Source organism: Myotis davidii, unplaced genomic scaffold (genome assembly GCF_000327345.1).
Source record: "Myotis davidii unplaced genomic scaffold, ASM32734v1 scaffold248, whole genome shotgun sequence".
Lineage (NCBI taxonomy): Eukaryota > Metazoa > Chordata > Mammalia > Chiroptera > Vespertilionidae > Myotis > Myotis davidii.
This window is the reverse complement of record NW_006299220.1, coordinates 552,590-567,592: the sequence shown is the minus strand read 5'-3', so window position 1 is coordinate 567,592 and position 15,003 is coordinate 552,590. Positions and strand designations below refer to the sequence as shown.

Genomic DNA, 15,003 nt, shown 5'->3' with positions numbered 1-15,003 from the left:
TCCTCACCCCCTCTCCATCCTCACCCTGTCTCCATCTTCACCCTGTCTCCATCTTCACCCCATCTCCATCCTGACTCATCTCCATCCTCACCCCATCCCCCATCCTCATCCTCACCCCATCTTCATCCTCACCCCACCTCCATCCTCACCCCATCTCTATCTTGACTCATCTCTATCCTCACCCTGTCTCCTCCATCCTCACCCTGTCTCCATCCTGACCCCCTCTCCATCCTGACTCCATCTCCATCCTCACCCCATCTCCAAATGGACAGAGACCAGATTTCTGAACTACTCACGAGGAAACACCACTGCAAACCTGCCCTTTGTTTCTTCACCCAGGGGTCTCCAGGGCCTGTTCCAGACACAACCCACCCAACGTACAGACTGGAGCCTCCCAAAGTTGCCTCCTCTGGCTCTGCTAGTTTTGGTCTCCGAATTCTTGGACTTCATTGCTCTGTCTCTTCCAGATTCTTCTCAAGTTTATGAAACCACCTTATTTCCTATTTTGTAGGCTTTCACCTATGGTCTTAGGCATGCATTAAATGAATACAATTGGCAATTTATACTTAGTCTCTCCCTTCTCTTTTTCCTTCCTTCATAGAGAAAATAGTTTTCCTCCACTGCAAAAGAAATATATGCTCCTTATTAAAGATATAGATAATCCAGAAAAGTAAAAGGAAAAAAAATTCTCATGACTCTGAAGGTAACTGCTAAAAAGACATTTTGTTTTGTTTCTTTGCAGCTTTTTCTCTACACATTGTTTTCTGGTTTTATTTTCTTTGGAAATCTGTCTGCTCTGATATTTCTCCTCTCAGGGCTTCTGTATTCTCATCTGAAAATAAGCTCATTGGACTTGATAAATTCCAAGGTCTTTTCCAGCCCTACCAGTCTATGTTTTTGTTTTTGTCAGAGAACTTGGAGAATATTTGTGCTTGCAACCTATTTTTGTACTGCAGAAGAAGGTGAGGGTATTTCAGACAGACAGGGGCCTATTTGGTGGGTGTTAGTTGGAATGTACCTGGGGTTTTGTGTTCAATGTTGGGCCACACCACAGAAACGGAAAGTCTTCTATGCTGTGATGAGAATGTAAAATTGATGTCACCTTTCTGAAGGGCAATTTGGTAATATTGGTCAAAAGTCTTAAAAGTTTCCACATTAATGGATTTATCTTAAAGGAAAAGAAATTTTATATGTTGCATAGATATTACAGTATTTTTAATGAAAGCCAAAAATTGGGGGGAAGTGCACCACATTATGAATAAGCTGAATAAATTGTAATATAGCAATACAAAGGAATAATATGTAGTCATTAAAATGATGTATTCAAAGAAGACACATACAAATGAATACAAACAGTATGACTCCATGCATCTAAAGTTCAAAAATATCACACCAATGGCATTCTTTGCAGTGGGTGTTGAACAGAAGGGGCTGAAGGGAGCCTTCTGGGATGCTGGTTATGTTCATGCTTGATCTGCATGTTAGGAGGATGGGTATGTCCACTGAGTGAAAATCCATCCAGCTAAACACTTATGATTTGAGTGTTTCAGTTTAATTACAAAAAACCTTTTAAAAATGACATAGGATATTGTTTTATAATTTTGGAAAAATGCTCATGGTATTTTGTTAAATGTAAAGAGGCACAATGAAGTGCATCATCTTGGTTTTTTTTTAAACATATTTTATTGATTTTTTACAGAGAGGAAGGGAGCGAGATAGCCAGAAACATCGATGAGAGAGAAACACCGATCAGCTGCCTCCTGCACATCTCCCACTGGGGATGTGCCCGCAACCCAGGTACATGCCCTTGACCGGAATCGAACCTCGGACCTTTCAGTCCGCAGGCCGATGCTCTATCCACAGAGCCAAACCGGTTTCGGCATCTCGTTTTGATGAAAAATGTATATTTTTGACGGAGTCTTAGGAAGACCATCCTAAGGACAATAGCTGTCCAACAGAAAGAGGCCCCTCATCTGCAGGGGAGACCAAGAGATGCAGCCAGTGCCCTCCTTGAGGGCTCAAGGCTAGGACAGTCCCTTCCAAGTTCACTGACACCCTGTGGGGCATGAGAGAGGAGGGATGGCATTACGGGGGTTTGGAGGGTAGTCCAAGAGGCACTGCTGGCAGCTCCTGAAGAAGCAGTTCCAAAGTAGGGCTGCAGCCTCTGTCTGCTGGCCGGGCTGCTGTCCTGGCTGTGAGGGTGGACTCTTGACCTCTCGGAGGCCCAGCCTAATTCTACTTCTCCTTGCTGCCATGGACATCTGGTGAGCTCGGTCCTACTAGGTATTATTAACAACCAAAACTTAAAAAAAGTCAAACCCACTTTTCCCGTTGTCAGGAGAAGGAAGTCTGCATGAGAATTAGAGTAGAAACACAATTTCTATGCTCTCTTTTATTCTAAAAAATTAAACCTCACGATTTTTAAATAGGCACATGGCTATTTGGAATATACATTTACCAGCCTCCTTTGCAGATGAAAGTGTCCTTGTGACCAATGGGATAGAAGCAGAAATGGTGAATACAACACCCAGGAAGTGACCCAAAAGGGAAGAAGGATGTCTTTCTCCCCCATTTCCACTTTCCTGTTGTTGTTCTTTTTTAATTGATTTTTACAGAGAGGAAGGGAGAGGGATAGAGAGCTAGAAACATTGATGAGAAACATAGATCAGCTGCTTCCTGCACGCCCCGCACTGGGGATGTGCCCACAACCAAGGCAGATGCCCTTGACCGGAATTGAACCTGGGACCCTTCAGGCCGCAGGCTGACGCTCTATCCACTGAGCCAAACCGGTTAGGACTCCACTTTCCTGTTTAATGGACTTAGGATGTAATGGCTGGAGCACCAGCAGCTATTTTAGGATATGAGGTGACTCGGGAGAAGCCACATAGAAAAGTAATAAAATAGTTCCTTATTTTTGACAGTGGGTGTTTATTTACCACCACTGAGCTTGGGAAACTTGGGGACAGTCACTTTATCTGAGCTCTATCACATTGCATTCCAATCCATCCATCCATCCACCACCCACTCATTCATTCATCCTAATTATATGGAATGTCTACTGAGTGCTAAGCTTCTCACTGCTTGGCATTCTCTTGCTTTTTCAACAACACATGCTGGAAGGAGGGGCAGTCTCAGGGCTTGCCTCAACAGCTCCACCAAGACCAAGCTGAGGACTTGCAAGAAAACGACTGTATTCTACATGCTGCTCTCCCCATGCCAGTTCCCCATGCATTTACTACAGGAGTTAGTCCAAGCAGGAAACTATGTCATTGGACTAAGTAGGTTCCTTCCATTTTAACCCGAGGTCGTTCAGCTGGTGTAGATGGACGAGTGTGTGGCCCTAACGCAGTGATCCACTTTCTGGTAGAAGGCATTTGTCAAAGCATGGGAGCGCCAGGAGGGACGTCTTTAGTCAGTGCCCCTGACAATATGAAAAAAAATACCAACTGGGTCACAGGAACCTGTCATGCTAAAGCCTTGATCACCTGTTTGGTTTAATTACATTTTATTTACAGTTAAAAAGATGCCCGGAGACTCTTATTACTGGAGCTTGGAGCAAAATGAGAGGGAAACACTTTGGAATGCTACATTTAAAATTATTTTAAAAAATTGATTTTTAGGGAGAGAGGGAGAGAAAGGGAGAGCGTCGGCTGCCTCCTCCACGCCCCCTACTGGAATCAAGCCCACAACCCGGGCATGCACATGTGCCCTGACCAGGAACCGAACTGGCGAGGAGGACACCCAGTCACCTGAGCCAATGGACCAGGGCGGGAAGGCTACTGTTTGGAAGCTAAAACAGTCACTGTCCCCTGCACCGCTGGCTTGTTATCCTGCTTCATTCCTCAATGCTAGATACGGTTCCTACAGCAAAACCCAGGTTGTTGTGTTGTAAACTGCAGGATTGTATTACAGGAGAAAGTGCAGCCTTCAGACAGGTTTACGCTCAAGGCCCAGGAGACACTTCCTCACTTCCACTCGCCCTGATCCCAGCCAACCATTCTGCTCCAGGTGAAACCCCTCTTAGCGTCAGCCCCTTAGGGAGCATTTAATTTTAACAAAGGACAGCAGAAACAGATACAGGAACTCACCCACCCTCTTCACCTCTGTTATAGCTCCCCCAGCTTACAGGTACCCCATCCTCATTCCAAACACCTCTAATCCCCCTTTCCCAGGATCCTCTCTTTCTTTTAAAAAATTTATTATTGTTATTATGATTATAAGTTGTGGTTAATCCTCACCGAAGATATATTTTCCATTGGTTTTTAGAGAGAGTGGAAGGGAGGAAGGGGAAGAGAGAGAAACATGGACGTGAGAGAGGCATGTTGATTGGTTGCCTCCCGCACATGCCTTGGCCAGGGCTAGGGATCAAACCTGCAACCCAGGCACATGTCCTTGACTTGAAATAAAACCCAAGACCCCTTGGTGCACGGGGCAACGCTCTCACCACTGAGCCATGCCGACCAGGGCAGGATCCTCTCTTAATGGTTGTCTCCCCTCACTTTGCATATAATAGTTATGTTAGCTAATGCTTGTCAAATATTTACTGAGAGCACTGATGTGTTAACTCATTTCATCCTTGCATCACTCCTGTGACCTAGGTACTACCATTCTTCCACATTACAGGCGAGAAAACTGAGGAACAGTGGGTAATGTTCACATGAAAGGCACCCATGATATATCTTCTCAGTAAAGATGCAGTGCACATATTCTGAAATCAGTGTGTGTTGGGAGGGGGTTCAGAAATGGTTCAGATATTTTTATGGATTCAAATCGTTTCCTGTTTTGAGGTTAATGTAGAATTTCACATAATTGGAAGAGACATGGCTGGGGCATGCAGAGGCCTGTTTTATTGATGTTCATTGGATGTCTTATTATTTTGTTTTTATTTTCAGACATCACTAGTTAGTTATACAGGAAAGCAAAGGAAAGTAGAAAATGGAGGCACATATTCAAATTATTATGGCAAACTCTTCCCTCACCCACTATACTCCCACAAAGTCACCTACATTTTGGTCTCTTTACTACGTATCTCCATACACTTTTAGAGCATCAGCCTTGAAGTCTGAGCAACTTGAAAGAAAGAAAGCCGTTTCTTCAAGAAAAAGAAAAAAACTGGCAGCATTTGTTGCTAATGAGAAAATCCCAGTCTTCAAGCCCCGATCTATCACTTACCAGTGAATTATTTAACTCTCTGTCTTACTTGAACAATCAGGATGGCGGTAAGACTCCATGGAGTGGATACAAGCACTAAATAAGATATAAAGTGCCCTGACTGGTTTGACTCAGTGGATAGAGCATCAACCCACAGACTGAAGGTTCCTGGGTTCGATTCCGGTCAAGGGCATGTACTTCGGTTGCAGGCTCGATCCCCAGCCCTGGTCTGGGCGTGTACAGGAGGCAACCAATGTGTCTCTCTCACATCGATGCTTCTCTCTCTGACTCTCCCCCTTTCTTCCATTCTCTAAAAGTCAATGGAAAAATATCCTTGGGTAAGAATTAACAACAAAAAAAGAAATAAAGTATTATATATAGTGCATGGTGTGTGCTAGTGTTCAGTAAACATTGGCTTCTATTAAAGCTGCATCAAGTTAAAACAATCAGATTTATTTTTTATTTTCTTCCCGAGTCATTTTTATTTTTATTTATTTATTTTTAAATATACTTTATTGATTTTTTACACAGAGGAAGGGAGAGGGATAAAGAGTTAGAAACATCGAGAGAGAAACATCAATCAGCTGCCTCCTGCACACCCCCTACTGGGGATGTGCCCGCAACCAAGGTACATGCCCTTGACCGAAATTGAACCTGGGACCCTTCAGTCCGCAGGCTGATGCTTTATCTACTGAGCCAAACCAGTTAGGGCTCGTTTTTATTTTTAAATTTAACCAAACACGTGAGTCAATTCCACACACACACACAAAAACATTCAACCTGAGCCCCAAGAAAATACTCTCTAAAAATTAGACTTATTCATTGAAATACTAAGTTTTGAACAAAAATTCTCATTGCTCCAGTTTTTCTCCAGGGAATAAACGGGAATAGTTGCTCAGTGGTTAAAAATGCACAGAATAACACAAAAATACTGTACAAGTACCTCTCAAAGCTTACTACTTAAAAGCAGCTTATCAGCACCAATGCCAAGGTACACAAGGCCATCTGTGTCCCCGACACATTGAAATCCAAGCCATTGAATGATGACTTGATCATTATGCCATTAGCATCACACCTCATCTGTAAAGTCAGATCATTTTCCAAATTGAAGCACTACTACCAAGGCTTTGAAGAGGAATAATGGGAATTCAGGTGATAGGCAGGCTATGAAAAGCAGACAAGGGAAAAAGAAGCCATAATAGATAGTGATCACGAGATTTAAAAAAAAAAAGGAGAAATGTTCCGGAAAAAGTTGTGAAAGACTCTGGGAGCCTATTAGTGGGATATAATGAGGGTATTTTTACATTTTCCAGATAATTTTTCATTTCCAGTAATGACCGCGTCCCTGTCGTACATATTGGCATAGTTCTCTATCTTGTGTGAACAACCAAAGCCCATAAGACCTTTTCCGAACCTTTTGATCACCAGGCTCTCTCCTGTGACATCCCTTATCTGTGCTTTGGAAGGTGTGTCTATAAACAGTAACTGGGCTTCTTTCTTCCTGAACACAGAGGTAATATTCACAAAACATTCAAAGGGCCAGCGAGGTCCATCCGTGCCACCTTTGGGCCACTTTCCCAGAACATTTCCCTCCACTCAGGTGACCGTCAGTGTTATTGCCTACATCCATCTGTAAGTATTTTGCAAATGAGCAAAAAATAGCACCAGCTTAGGGCGAGAGGTGGTGGAAGGAGGGAGTTGATGTTGCTTGTTCTCAGCGAGGGGGTAGCAGCTCCATGGAGTAAGGAGCATCTGATGATGCTCATAATTAACCTGAAAAACCTCCTGCCACAAACAGGCTACTGCAGCAGCCTGCCTGTCCATTCCATTCCAGGAATTCCAATTGCTGTTTTGGTTGTTATGGAAACTGACCACACTGCTTCTTAAAGAATTCATTATTCCAACAAATATTTGTTGTTCTAGTCATTATGGGGCATTTAAATGAGCGATGCAGACACGAGGGACAGAGGAGCTTGGGGGTGGAAGGCTGGTGATTAGAGAAGACTTCACAGGGAGTTAGGACTCAAACCCCTCCTGAGGCATGATTAGCTAGGGGAGAAGACAGTGCAAGTAAAAAGATTGGCAAAAGCAAGAAACATTCAGATAATAATGATGCAGGAGGGGTTGGAGCAGAAGACTTGGGGTGCAGGGGGAAAGGGGAAAGACACATTGAGGCCAGTAGGGAGAGGGCTTTGAAGGCCAGTCTAAGGAGTCTAGACCTTTCTGTGGATAAAAGGGAACTAATAAAAGGGCTCTAATAAAGGGAACTGTGAAACCAGGGGAGAGTGCCTTAAGGACATCCATTTTATCTTATGACTAACAGTGAGGATGTCACCCTACCCTCTGCTAATGCTACATAACACTATAGCTCCACTGTGGTTCTGGTAGAGGCCAAGGTAATAATTTAAAAACTAAAAAAAAACCTAGGCATCTTCTCATCTAGACAAAACCACACTTGTTTCACTGACATCAACGGACTCTTGTTTATGAAAACTCATCAAAACTGCTCTCTATGACATCCTGAGTATTTTCATGAGCTCAAATTGACCTGCAATAATAACACAGCCCCCAAACATCATTCTGCCATCTGACGAGATGTGTTTGGAACCAAAGCCTTAATTTTCAAGCAGAGCTCAGTAAGTACCCTAGAAGAAGAACTATTATTTTCCCTCAGATCACAGTGGCTTTGTACCTTTTACTGCCCACACAATAAGCTGAAATATTTTTTTTTTTACTGGAATAGTGACTGGCCATTAAGTTGACATACTGGAGAGGTTGTTTGGATAGAAGAAAAGCCTTTTGCTCAGAGCAGCAGTTCTGAGTGTGATCTGTAGACCTTCTCGGATCTCAAGCTTTGTCTGACGCCAAAGATTTTATATCGTGCTATTTGACCTAAAGGGCACAGGATTGAGGAATAGGGGAGCTGAAATCTTTAGTTATCCTAGACAGATAGAAGTGACGTTTGAAAATACATTTCAAAATTCAATGGTGAGTGCTAAACAATGGGTACATATGAAATAACATTCATGTTAGAGACAGTAACAACAACCACAAAATGTGCGGTATTATTTTTAGAAACCTTTTCTGCACTGTATTTTTAAAAATGCAGATGTCTAAAGGATCATTCCTTGGATTCCTGAACACCAAGTTTAAAGGGGCTCTCCTCATCTTAATTTGGCCCCTAAGATAAAAGCTAAACAGAAAGTATAATTTATCGCATCTTGGCCTTGATGCCAAGAAAACTGAGTAAAGTTTATGGGGAAAGGAAAATTTTCTTTGAAAATATGATGTGTTTCTCTTTGGTAAGGAGTAGAAACAATGCACTTTTACTTTCTGGAAAGAATGCAAAATAAGTTTGGCAAGAATCCATCCAGATCCCAAGGTCAAGTCAACTAGAGGCAAGTAAGTCAGATATAGAACCCAGGTTGGGCTCAAGAATTGTTGCTGCTTAACACATGTTCTTTTGGCTGGAATTCTTCCCTTCTCTCACTCCCCATAAATCCCTTCAGTCATCCCATCTCTTCCTTCAGTTCTTTGCTTAAATGTCACCTCCAAAGGAAACCTTCCCTAATTATGCGGTATAAACTAAAAACCCAATTCTACCCCAACTCCCCCATGTAAGTTTTTCTATTTCAGCTCTTTGTACCCTTTCTAATTTTGTGATAAAACTTTGATTGGTTTTTTTTTTTCATCTAAGATGGAAGCTCTGAGATCCCTGTACATTGCCCAGCATGGGTCCAACACCCAGTAAGGATTTGGCGGGTGACTGAATGTGGGAGACAGTCCAGGGTAATAACCCACACAAACTAGTGCTGAAGTGGGAGGGCCCATTGAGAACACTCCGTTGTCTGTGCTGAAAAGATACAAATCCAAACGCAATATAAAACTGCAAATGAATGCAGCAATCCGAAAGCCTCTGGGTGTTATCTTAACTAAAAAGGAGGCAAGACTTCAGAGGGTGAGAAATGAATAGCCTTTCCCCCTACCAAGTTATTATTAGCAATTGCATTAGAAAATTGAGGGCTGTTACTCACCAATCATGAAAATAATTTTACACTTCCTCAAATCTTCCATGAAACCTTTAAAGTAAGAATAATTGAAGTTATTGGCGGGAAGTACTGTATTGAAACCCTGGTTTTGCTCATGTTACGTAAAAACCAAAATCTTGTAGTTTTACTTGATAAGAAGCTTGAAGATGAGTAAGTGTGTTAATAGTCCATAATGAAATGTCACCAGTGACCATTATGGCCTATTCCTAGACCCAAGTAACATATTTTCATTTAAACATGAATGATCACCTTTAGGTAGTGAAACTAATAAGCCATTAAATAACATTAATCACAAATAAAGATAATTTTTAAGAAATTACTTAAAAATTTCTCAAGTGTCTCAGTTGTGAGTTACTTCATATTTTTAAACATTTACTAATCTCTCTTTGATAAAGAGAGTCTGGAAGACAATAGTTTACAAATAGTTCCTATGTACAGAAAAATAATGCTATTTTCCATTTAAGGTAGTGATATAAAATTTATTTTAAAAATAAATGTATATAAAAAAATAATAGTGAGTCAATTTAGTGAAAAGTATTCTGTAAATAATATATGGTATAATAAGTAGTATAGAGATAAAGCAAAAATCACAAAGGTGACAAGTGAAGACTGAATTTTGGGAACCACTGCTTTAAGGCAAAGGTATGATTAGACATCTTGGCAAAGTGGAAAACCCTCTAGAGTTTGTGGAGCCCTAACAGATGCTCAGTTGTCACGTACTGTAGTAGGCAGCCAGGAGGGATGGGTAGACATGAGCTCCATTTTTTATCCTGCTGTCACCTGACTTGATTTAGGCAAATGACTTCTTTTCCTTGCACCTCAGTTTCCCCATTTGTAAAATAAAGGTGTTGGACCCAATGGTCTCTAATTGGTTCAAATACCCATGATCTGTGGTTCCTGTAAATGAATAGACCACATGAGGAAATGACCCCCTTTGTCCCTGGGCCTTGATTATGACGCCGTTTGTTTAAGATATCTTCCTAAAGTAAACCAAAATCCTAAGACCGTGGGTGAGAGTGAGGTCCCCTGAAGAGGTGGCCACAACCAAAATCTGGAACTGGGAATGGCTCTGGGACCTCCAATCTCGAGGCTCAGAAAATGCCAGTGGTTACTGCTTGAGTCTGGAAGCAGAGGTGCCTCAAATTAGAAATACGGTTAGAGTGAGGATCTGAGGGTAGAGAAAACAGGAGTCCTACCCACGACTGCTTCAGAGAGGAGCAAGGACAAATATTGCGCCTTTGCTTAAGGCCATCAGGCTTCATTTATGAAGATTAGACTTTACATGCAATCAGGAGTTGAACCTGTTACCACATGGTGAGAGTTAGCAGGCCGCTTACTCAACTGGGCCAGGGCAGGGGCAGCCTTCTGCCCTGGACCTGGAGCTTTTGGGCAGGCCGAGAAGGTGTGGGCTCGTTCAGGATGCTGTGAAGTTCAGAGTGGGATTCAGTACAAGCTGCTTTGGGAGACACTGCTCCGATCTACAGGCCATCCTGGGCAAATGGGGATGGCAAAAGCTCAAACCACAGGCCTTAGGAGAGTCAGAGAAACTCACCATGTTCAAGTCCTTCTCCGACTGGCTAATCTCTGAGCAGCTTGGTCTCACACCCATGCGGGTGGGGGTGGGGATGGCAGGCTGATTCCACAAACAAGAGCTTCCAGAAAGGTTTCTTTGTTATGCTTAGGCAAAGGCCGAGCAGAGATTCTAAACCAGTGGGTGGGTGTGGACGATGGTACCAAGAGTTAACATTCAAAGTCATGTTTTCAGAGCACCAGACTAGACAAACAAAACAACATGGAAGCTGAATCCTTCCCTCAGCTGGACAGATGTGGCTACAGATAGAGTAGGAGAAGACAATTTTGAATACTTTATTATTCTTGCTAACCCTATCGCTAAGGGAGATACTTTACAAATTGCAAGATACATTGACTAGACAGTAATATATTGCAATGTAAGATACTGTGATTTGTTCCACTTCATGAAAAATTTGCATGCAGTTTGAAAGTAAAGACACTGAAGTTCAAAGTTATTGGTGTTTTTGTTGGAGCTCCAGGCCCCTGGGGTGTGTGGGTTCCTGGAGCAGCCCTCTCAGTGGGGAGAGCCTGGAGAGGGGGGCAGGATGGAGTCAGCCCTGGGCTCCTAGTCTAGGTGGAGCTCCAGGATCTTTTCCTGGTTCAGAAATAACTGCTTTTGCTCATCCTATGGGTGTGAGTTGACTAAAGTGACAGGCAGAATGTAATGACCTGGATAGAGAGGAGAAGGTTTTTATCTCCCATCTTGGTGACAAAATTACAAGTTTTACATTTTAAATAAACTGACAGGACTCTGATTTATACTTCATGCCTTATGTAGATGCTCAGTACTTTGGAAAGTTAGGTCGTTTTTCTGAGTTATAAAACTTTTAGTGGAATTGGGGTAATTCATTTATATACTCAATTCTACCTTTTGCGGGAATCCACTATGAGCTGAGTGAAAGCCTAACAACAGTGGGGGGGGAGAGAGAGAGAGAGAGAGAGAGAGAATGGACGTGAAGAATTGGGTTGGGGATAGAAGGGAAACAAGGTAGAGGAGAAAGAGCTGGAAACAGAGGAAAAAGTGAATTTGGGGTCTTTGAAGTAATTTCTTTTTTATACTGAAGGATGATTTTTGTTGTTGTTCTTTTTAATCAGAGATGCCCCAGTCCCTTCACAGAGTAGCCCATGGAGACTGGCAGAGTCCTATGTAATCTGGAGCTTTCTATTCAAGGCAAGAACACTCGGTGCTCTTAACCTGTGGGACCAGAGGGTCATCTCACGTCCTCTGGACTTCCAGTTAACTTTATGAAGCTGAGCATCTTTTAATTTATTTGCAATCTAGGAAAGTGGCCCTGATTATTATTATTATTATTTTTGGTATAGCTGATCCTATTACAGTTTTTAAAAATAGTTATTTTTTGAAATTAATAATGGTACATTCATGTAATGTAGTCATTACAAATTAAGGTTATAGAGAGTTTTGAATGGCATGGGAACATGCTTATGATATGCACAAAAATTGGAGGTAATATTTGTATATACATGTGTACTCTCAACTCTGTGAAAATAGGTATATAAACAACACTCTGGAATAAAATGTACTAGAAATGTTAACCATGATTACTTAGAGTCCATAAGGTTTTAGATGATTCTAAATTTCTACTTTAAAAAGTTTTCCATAATGAATGTGTTAATTTTATAACCAGGAAAAAAGGGCAACTTTATTAGGCAATCAATCAATCCCTATCCAGGTGGGTCTGAGTTCATTATTTGCACTTGACTCATGTTTATGTGCCTTTCCCCATGAATCCCCATGATGCCATTTGGTGACTGAGATTTTCACATACTGCTATTGCCATTATCAAATGACACTTTATCTATCACCTCATGCTCATGGATTAGTGCAGGATTAGAGTTGGGGCTATTTAGAAAGCCAACTCACTTGTATGTATTCATAGTCAATACAAACATATTTCCATGGACTATAATGATAACATTTATTACAGAGTGATAATGTTAGGAGGTATTTTACTTAGGGCAAGCATGAACCTTATCTGTTTTGAACAATCTCAAGTTCAGATAATGTAATCTATTTTCAGTTCCATGTGTACCTAATTGTGGTTGGATTTTTTAATTTTTATTTTTAGTTTTAGTTTTCTAAAGACTTTGAATGACAAAAATTATAAAGCAGTATAATTTGGGTGTTTCTTAGGTTGCATCCAATGATACACTGCAGAATAGTAACTACTATCCAGAAAAAGGACTTGTGTTTTCAAAAACTGAAGAACGCTTTATTAACCTTAGCTAGCTCTCTCTGCTGCAGGACTTGCGGGAGCCTTGCTGTGCTGTTCTATATGCGACTCTTCTGAAGGCGATTGAGTGTTAGTGTTTCCCAAACATATTTTCCCAGAGCATCCTCTTCTCATTGAGTGTCTCGGGGTCATGTTCTCTGGGCTGGAGGAAGTGCATCTCTTAGGCATCCCTTTGCTTCTCCACATGGACCCAGAGGGGAGAGATGCACAGAGTTCCCCTCTTAACTGTGTTCTCTGGCTAAGGGAGAAGTACATGTTGCTGGTAGTTTATTATCTCTTTGCTGGTGATTAATAAAAAAGACACATTCTAAGCCACTCAAGTGACAAGTTTGCTCAGTAAAGAAAACTCACCTCCTGTGGGGTCCTCTCCAAATACATTTAACTGGTCATCGCCCTGTTTATAGAAAAATAAAAATATTAGATGATAAGACTAACAAGTATTGTGTTAAACTTCTTCTTTCTGTGTGTGTATGTGTTAAGCTTCTTGCCAACATTAACATACTTAACCTTCCAAACAACTCTATGAGGGAGGCCTATTATGACCCACCTTTACAGATGAAGAAACTCAGAGTTTGAGAAGTCAACCTGTGCACGGCCACAGAGTGGCGAGGAACAAGCCCAGATCTCCTCAGAGTTTATGCTTGTTTCTTAACCTGTTCAATATCCTGCCTCATTTTCTTGGCGCATAACCTATTTGTGATCAGAAAAGCTGATTTCAAGAAGCAAAACCTTCCAGGATCCGAAACTCAGATAGGGAAGTCACAGCTGTTTCACAAACAACTCTAACTGAAAGCTGGCCTTGGCCAACTTTCTGTAAAGGGCCAGGCAGTAAATGCTTTCAGCCTTGTGAGCCATATGTCTCTGCAGCTATTACATACGGACCAAACCTTGCCAATCTCTGAAAACGAAAGCATGAAATAAGGCAAGTTGGGACGAACAGCTTTGATTGATGACTGCCTTTTAAATTTCCGTATTATTTTTTAATCAGACAGCTACTCCATTTTCCTTATAGAAGAACCCATGGTGTTCGGAAAAAATCCTGAAAAAAATTATATAAAGGCATTTGGTGAGAATTTTCGATCCCACCTATGTCTCCATCCATCCCATCTATCCACTTCCTCACCCCTTATGGGTAACCACTCATAGAAGTTTATTTTATTTTTTTGTATTTTTCCAGATACACAGAAAAACCTCTTTCAGATATCCATGGATACACTTGGCTATAAACATATAATCTTTATATTTCCACTTTGTACATAGAAAGAAGCATACCTATATTGTACATGCAAATGTGTTTATATTGACATACTAATCTATGCTGTTCTTCCCCTTGCTTTAAAAATATATTATTTTATTGATGGGAGAGGAAGACAGAGATAGACACACCAATAATGGGAGTGAATCATTGATCAGCTGCCTCCTGCATGCCCCACACTAGGGATGGAGCCAGGAATCAAACTGTGACCTCCTCATTCATAGGTCAATGCTCAACCACTGAGCCACACTGGCTGGGCTTCCCTTGCTTTTTTACATATCAATATTTCCCAGACAACGTTCCATATTAGCACAGAATGTTCTCGGTTGTACAATATTCTATTGTATGGACAGTCCCATAGTTGCTCCTTTATGATGGACCATTGAATTGTTTTCAATCTTGGACTATTTTTGAATAATTAGTATAACAAATAACTTTATATAGAAGTCATTTCCTACACCTATAGCCGGAGGATAAATTCCCAGAGAAGGGGCTGTGCAACCAAGAGTAAATGTATTTATAATTGTGATAGATTTTGCTAAATTGCTCTTGCTACTGAGGTTGTGCCATTTTGCAGGGACAGCCTCGGCCTCTGATTTGCTTTGATGCAGGACTCAGTTAAATGAGGTTGCCTGGTTGCATTAACGCTCCCTTAAAAGAGCTTTGTCTGAGGACAGAGCCTTGCCCTCCTCTTTTAGAACACCTGCCTTCAGGGCAGCTCTCC

The 15,003-nt window shown here is 41.5% G+C and overlaps 1 protein-coding gene across 1 annotated transcript in view; it reads right to left on the bottom strand.

Annotated features, from left to right (window-relative positions):
* Positions 1-15,003, bottom strand: part of AK5 (adenylate kinase 5) — a 207,756-nt gene that overhangs the window by 31,288 nt on the left and 161,465 nt on the right. Inside the window, exons 9-10 of the mRNA XM_006774690.2 lie at positions 13,376-13,418; positions 9,186-9,230 (exon numbers count right to left, since the gene is read on the bottom strand). Coding sequence (XP_006774753.1) covers positions 9,186-9,230; positions 13,376-13,418 — 88 coding nt within the window. The remainder of the gene's footprint in view (positions 1-9,185; positions 9,231-13,375; positions 13,419-15,003) is intronic.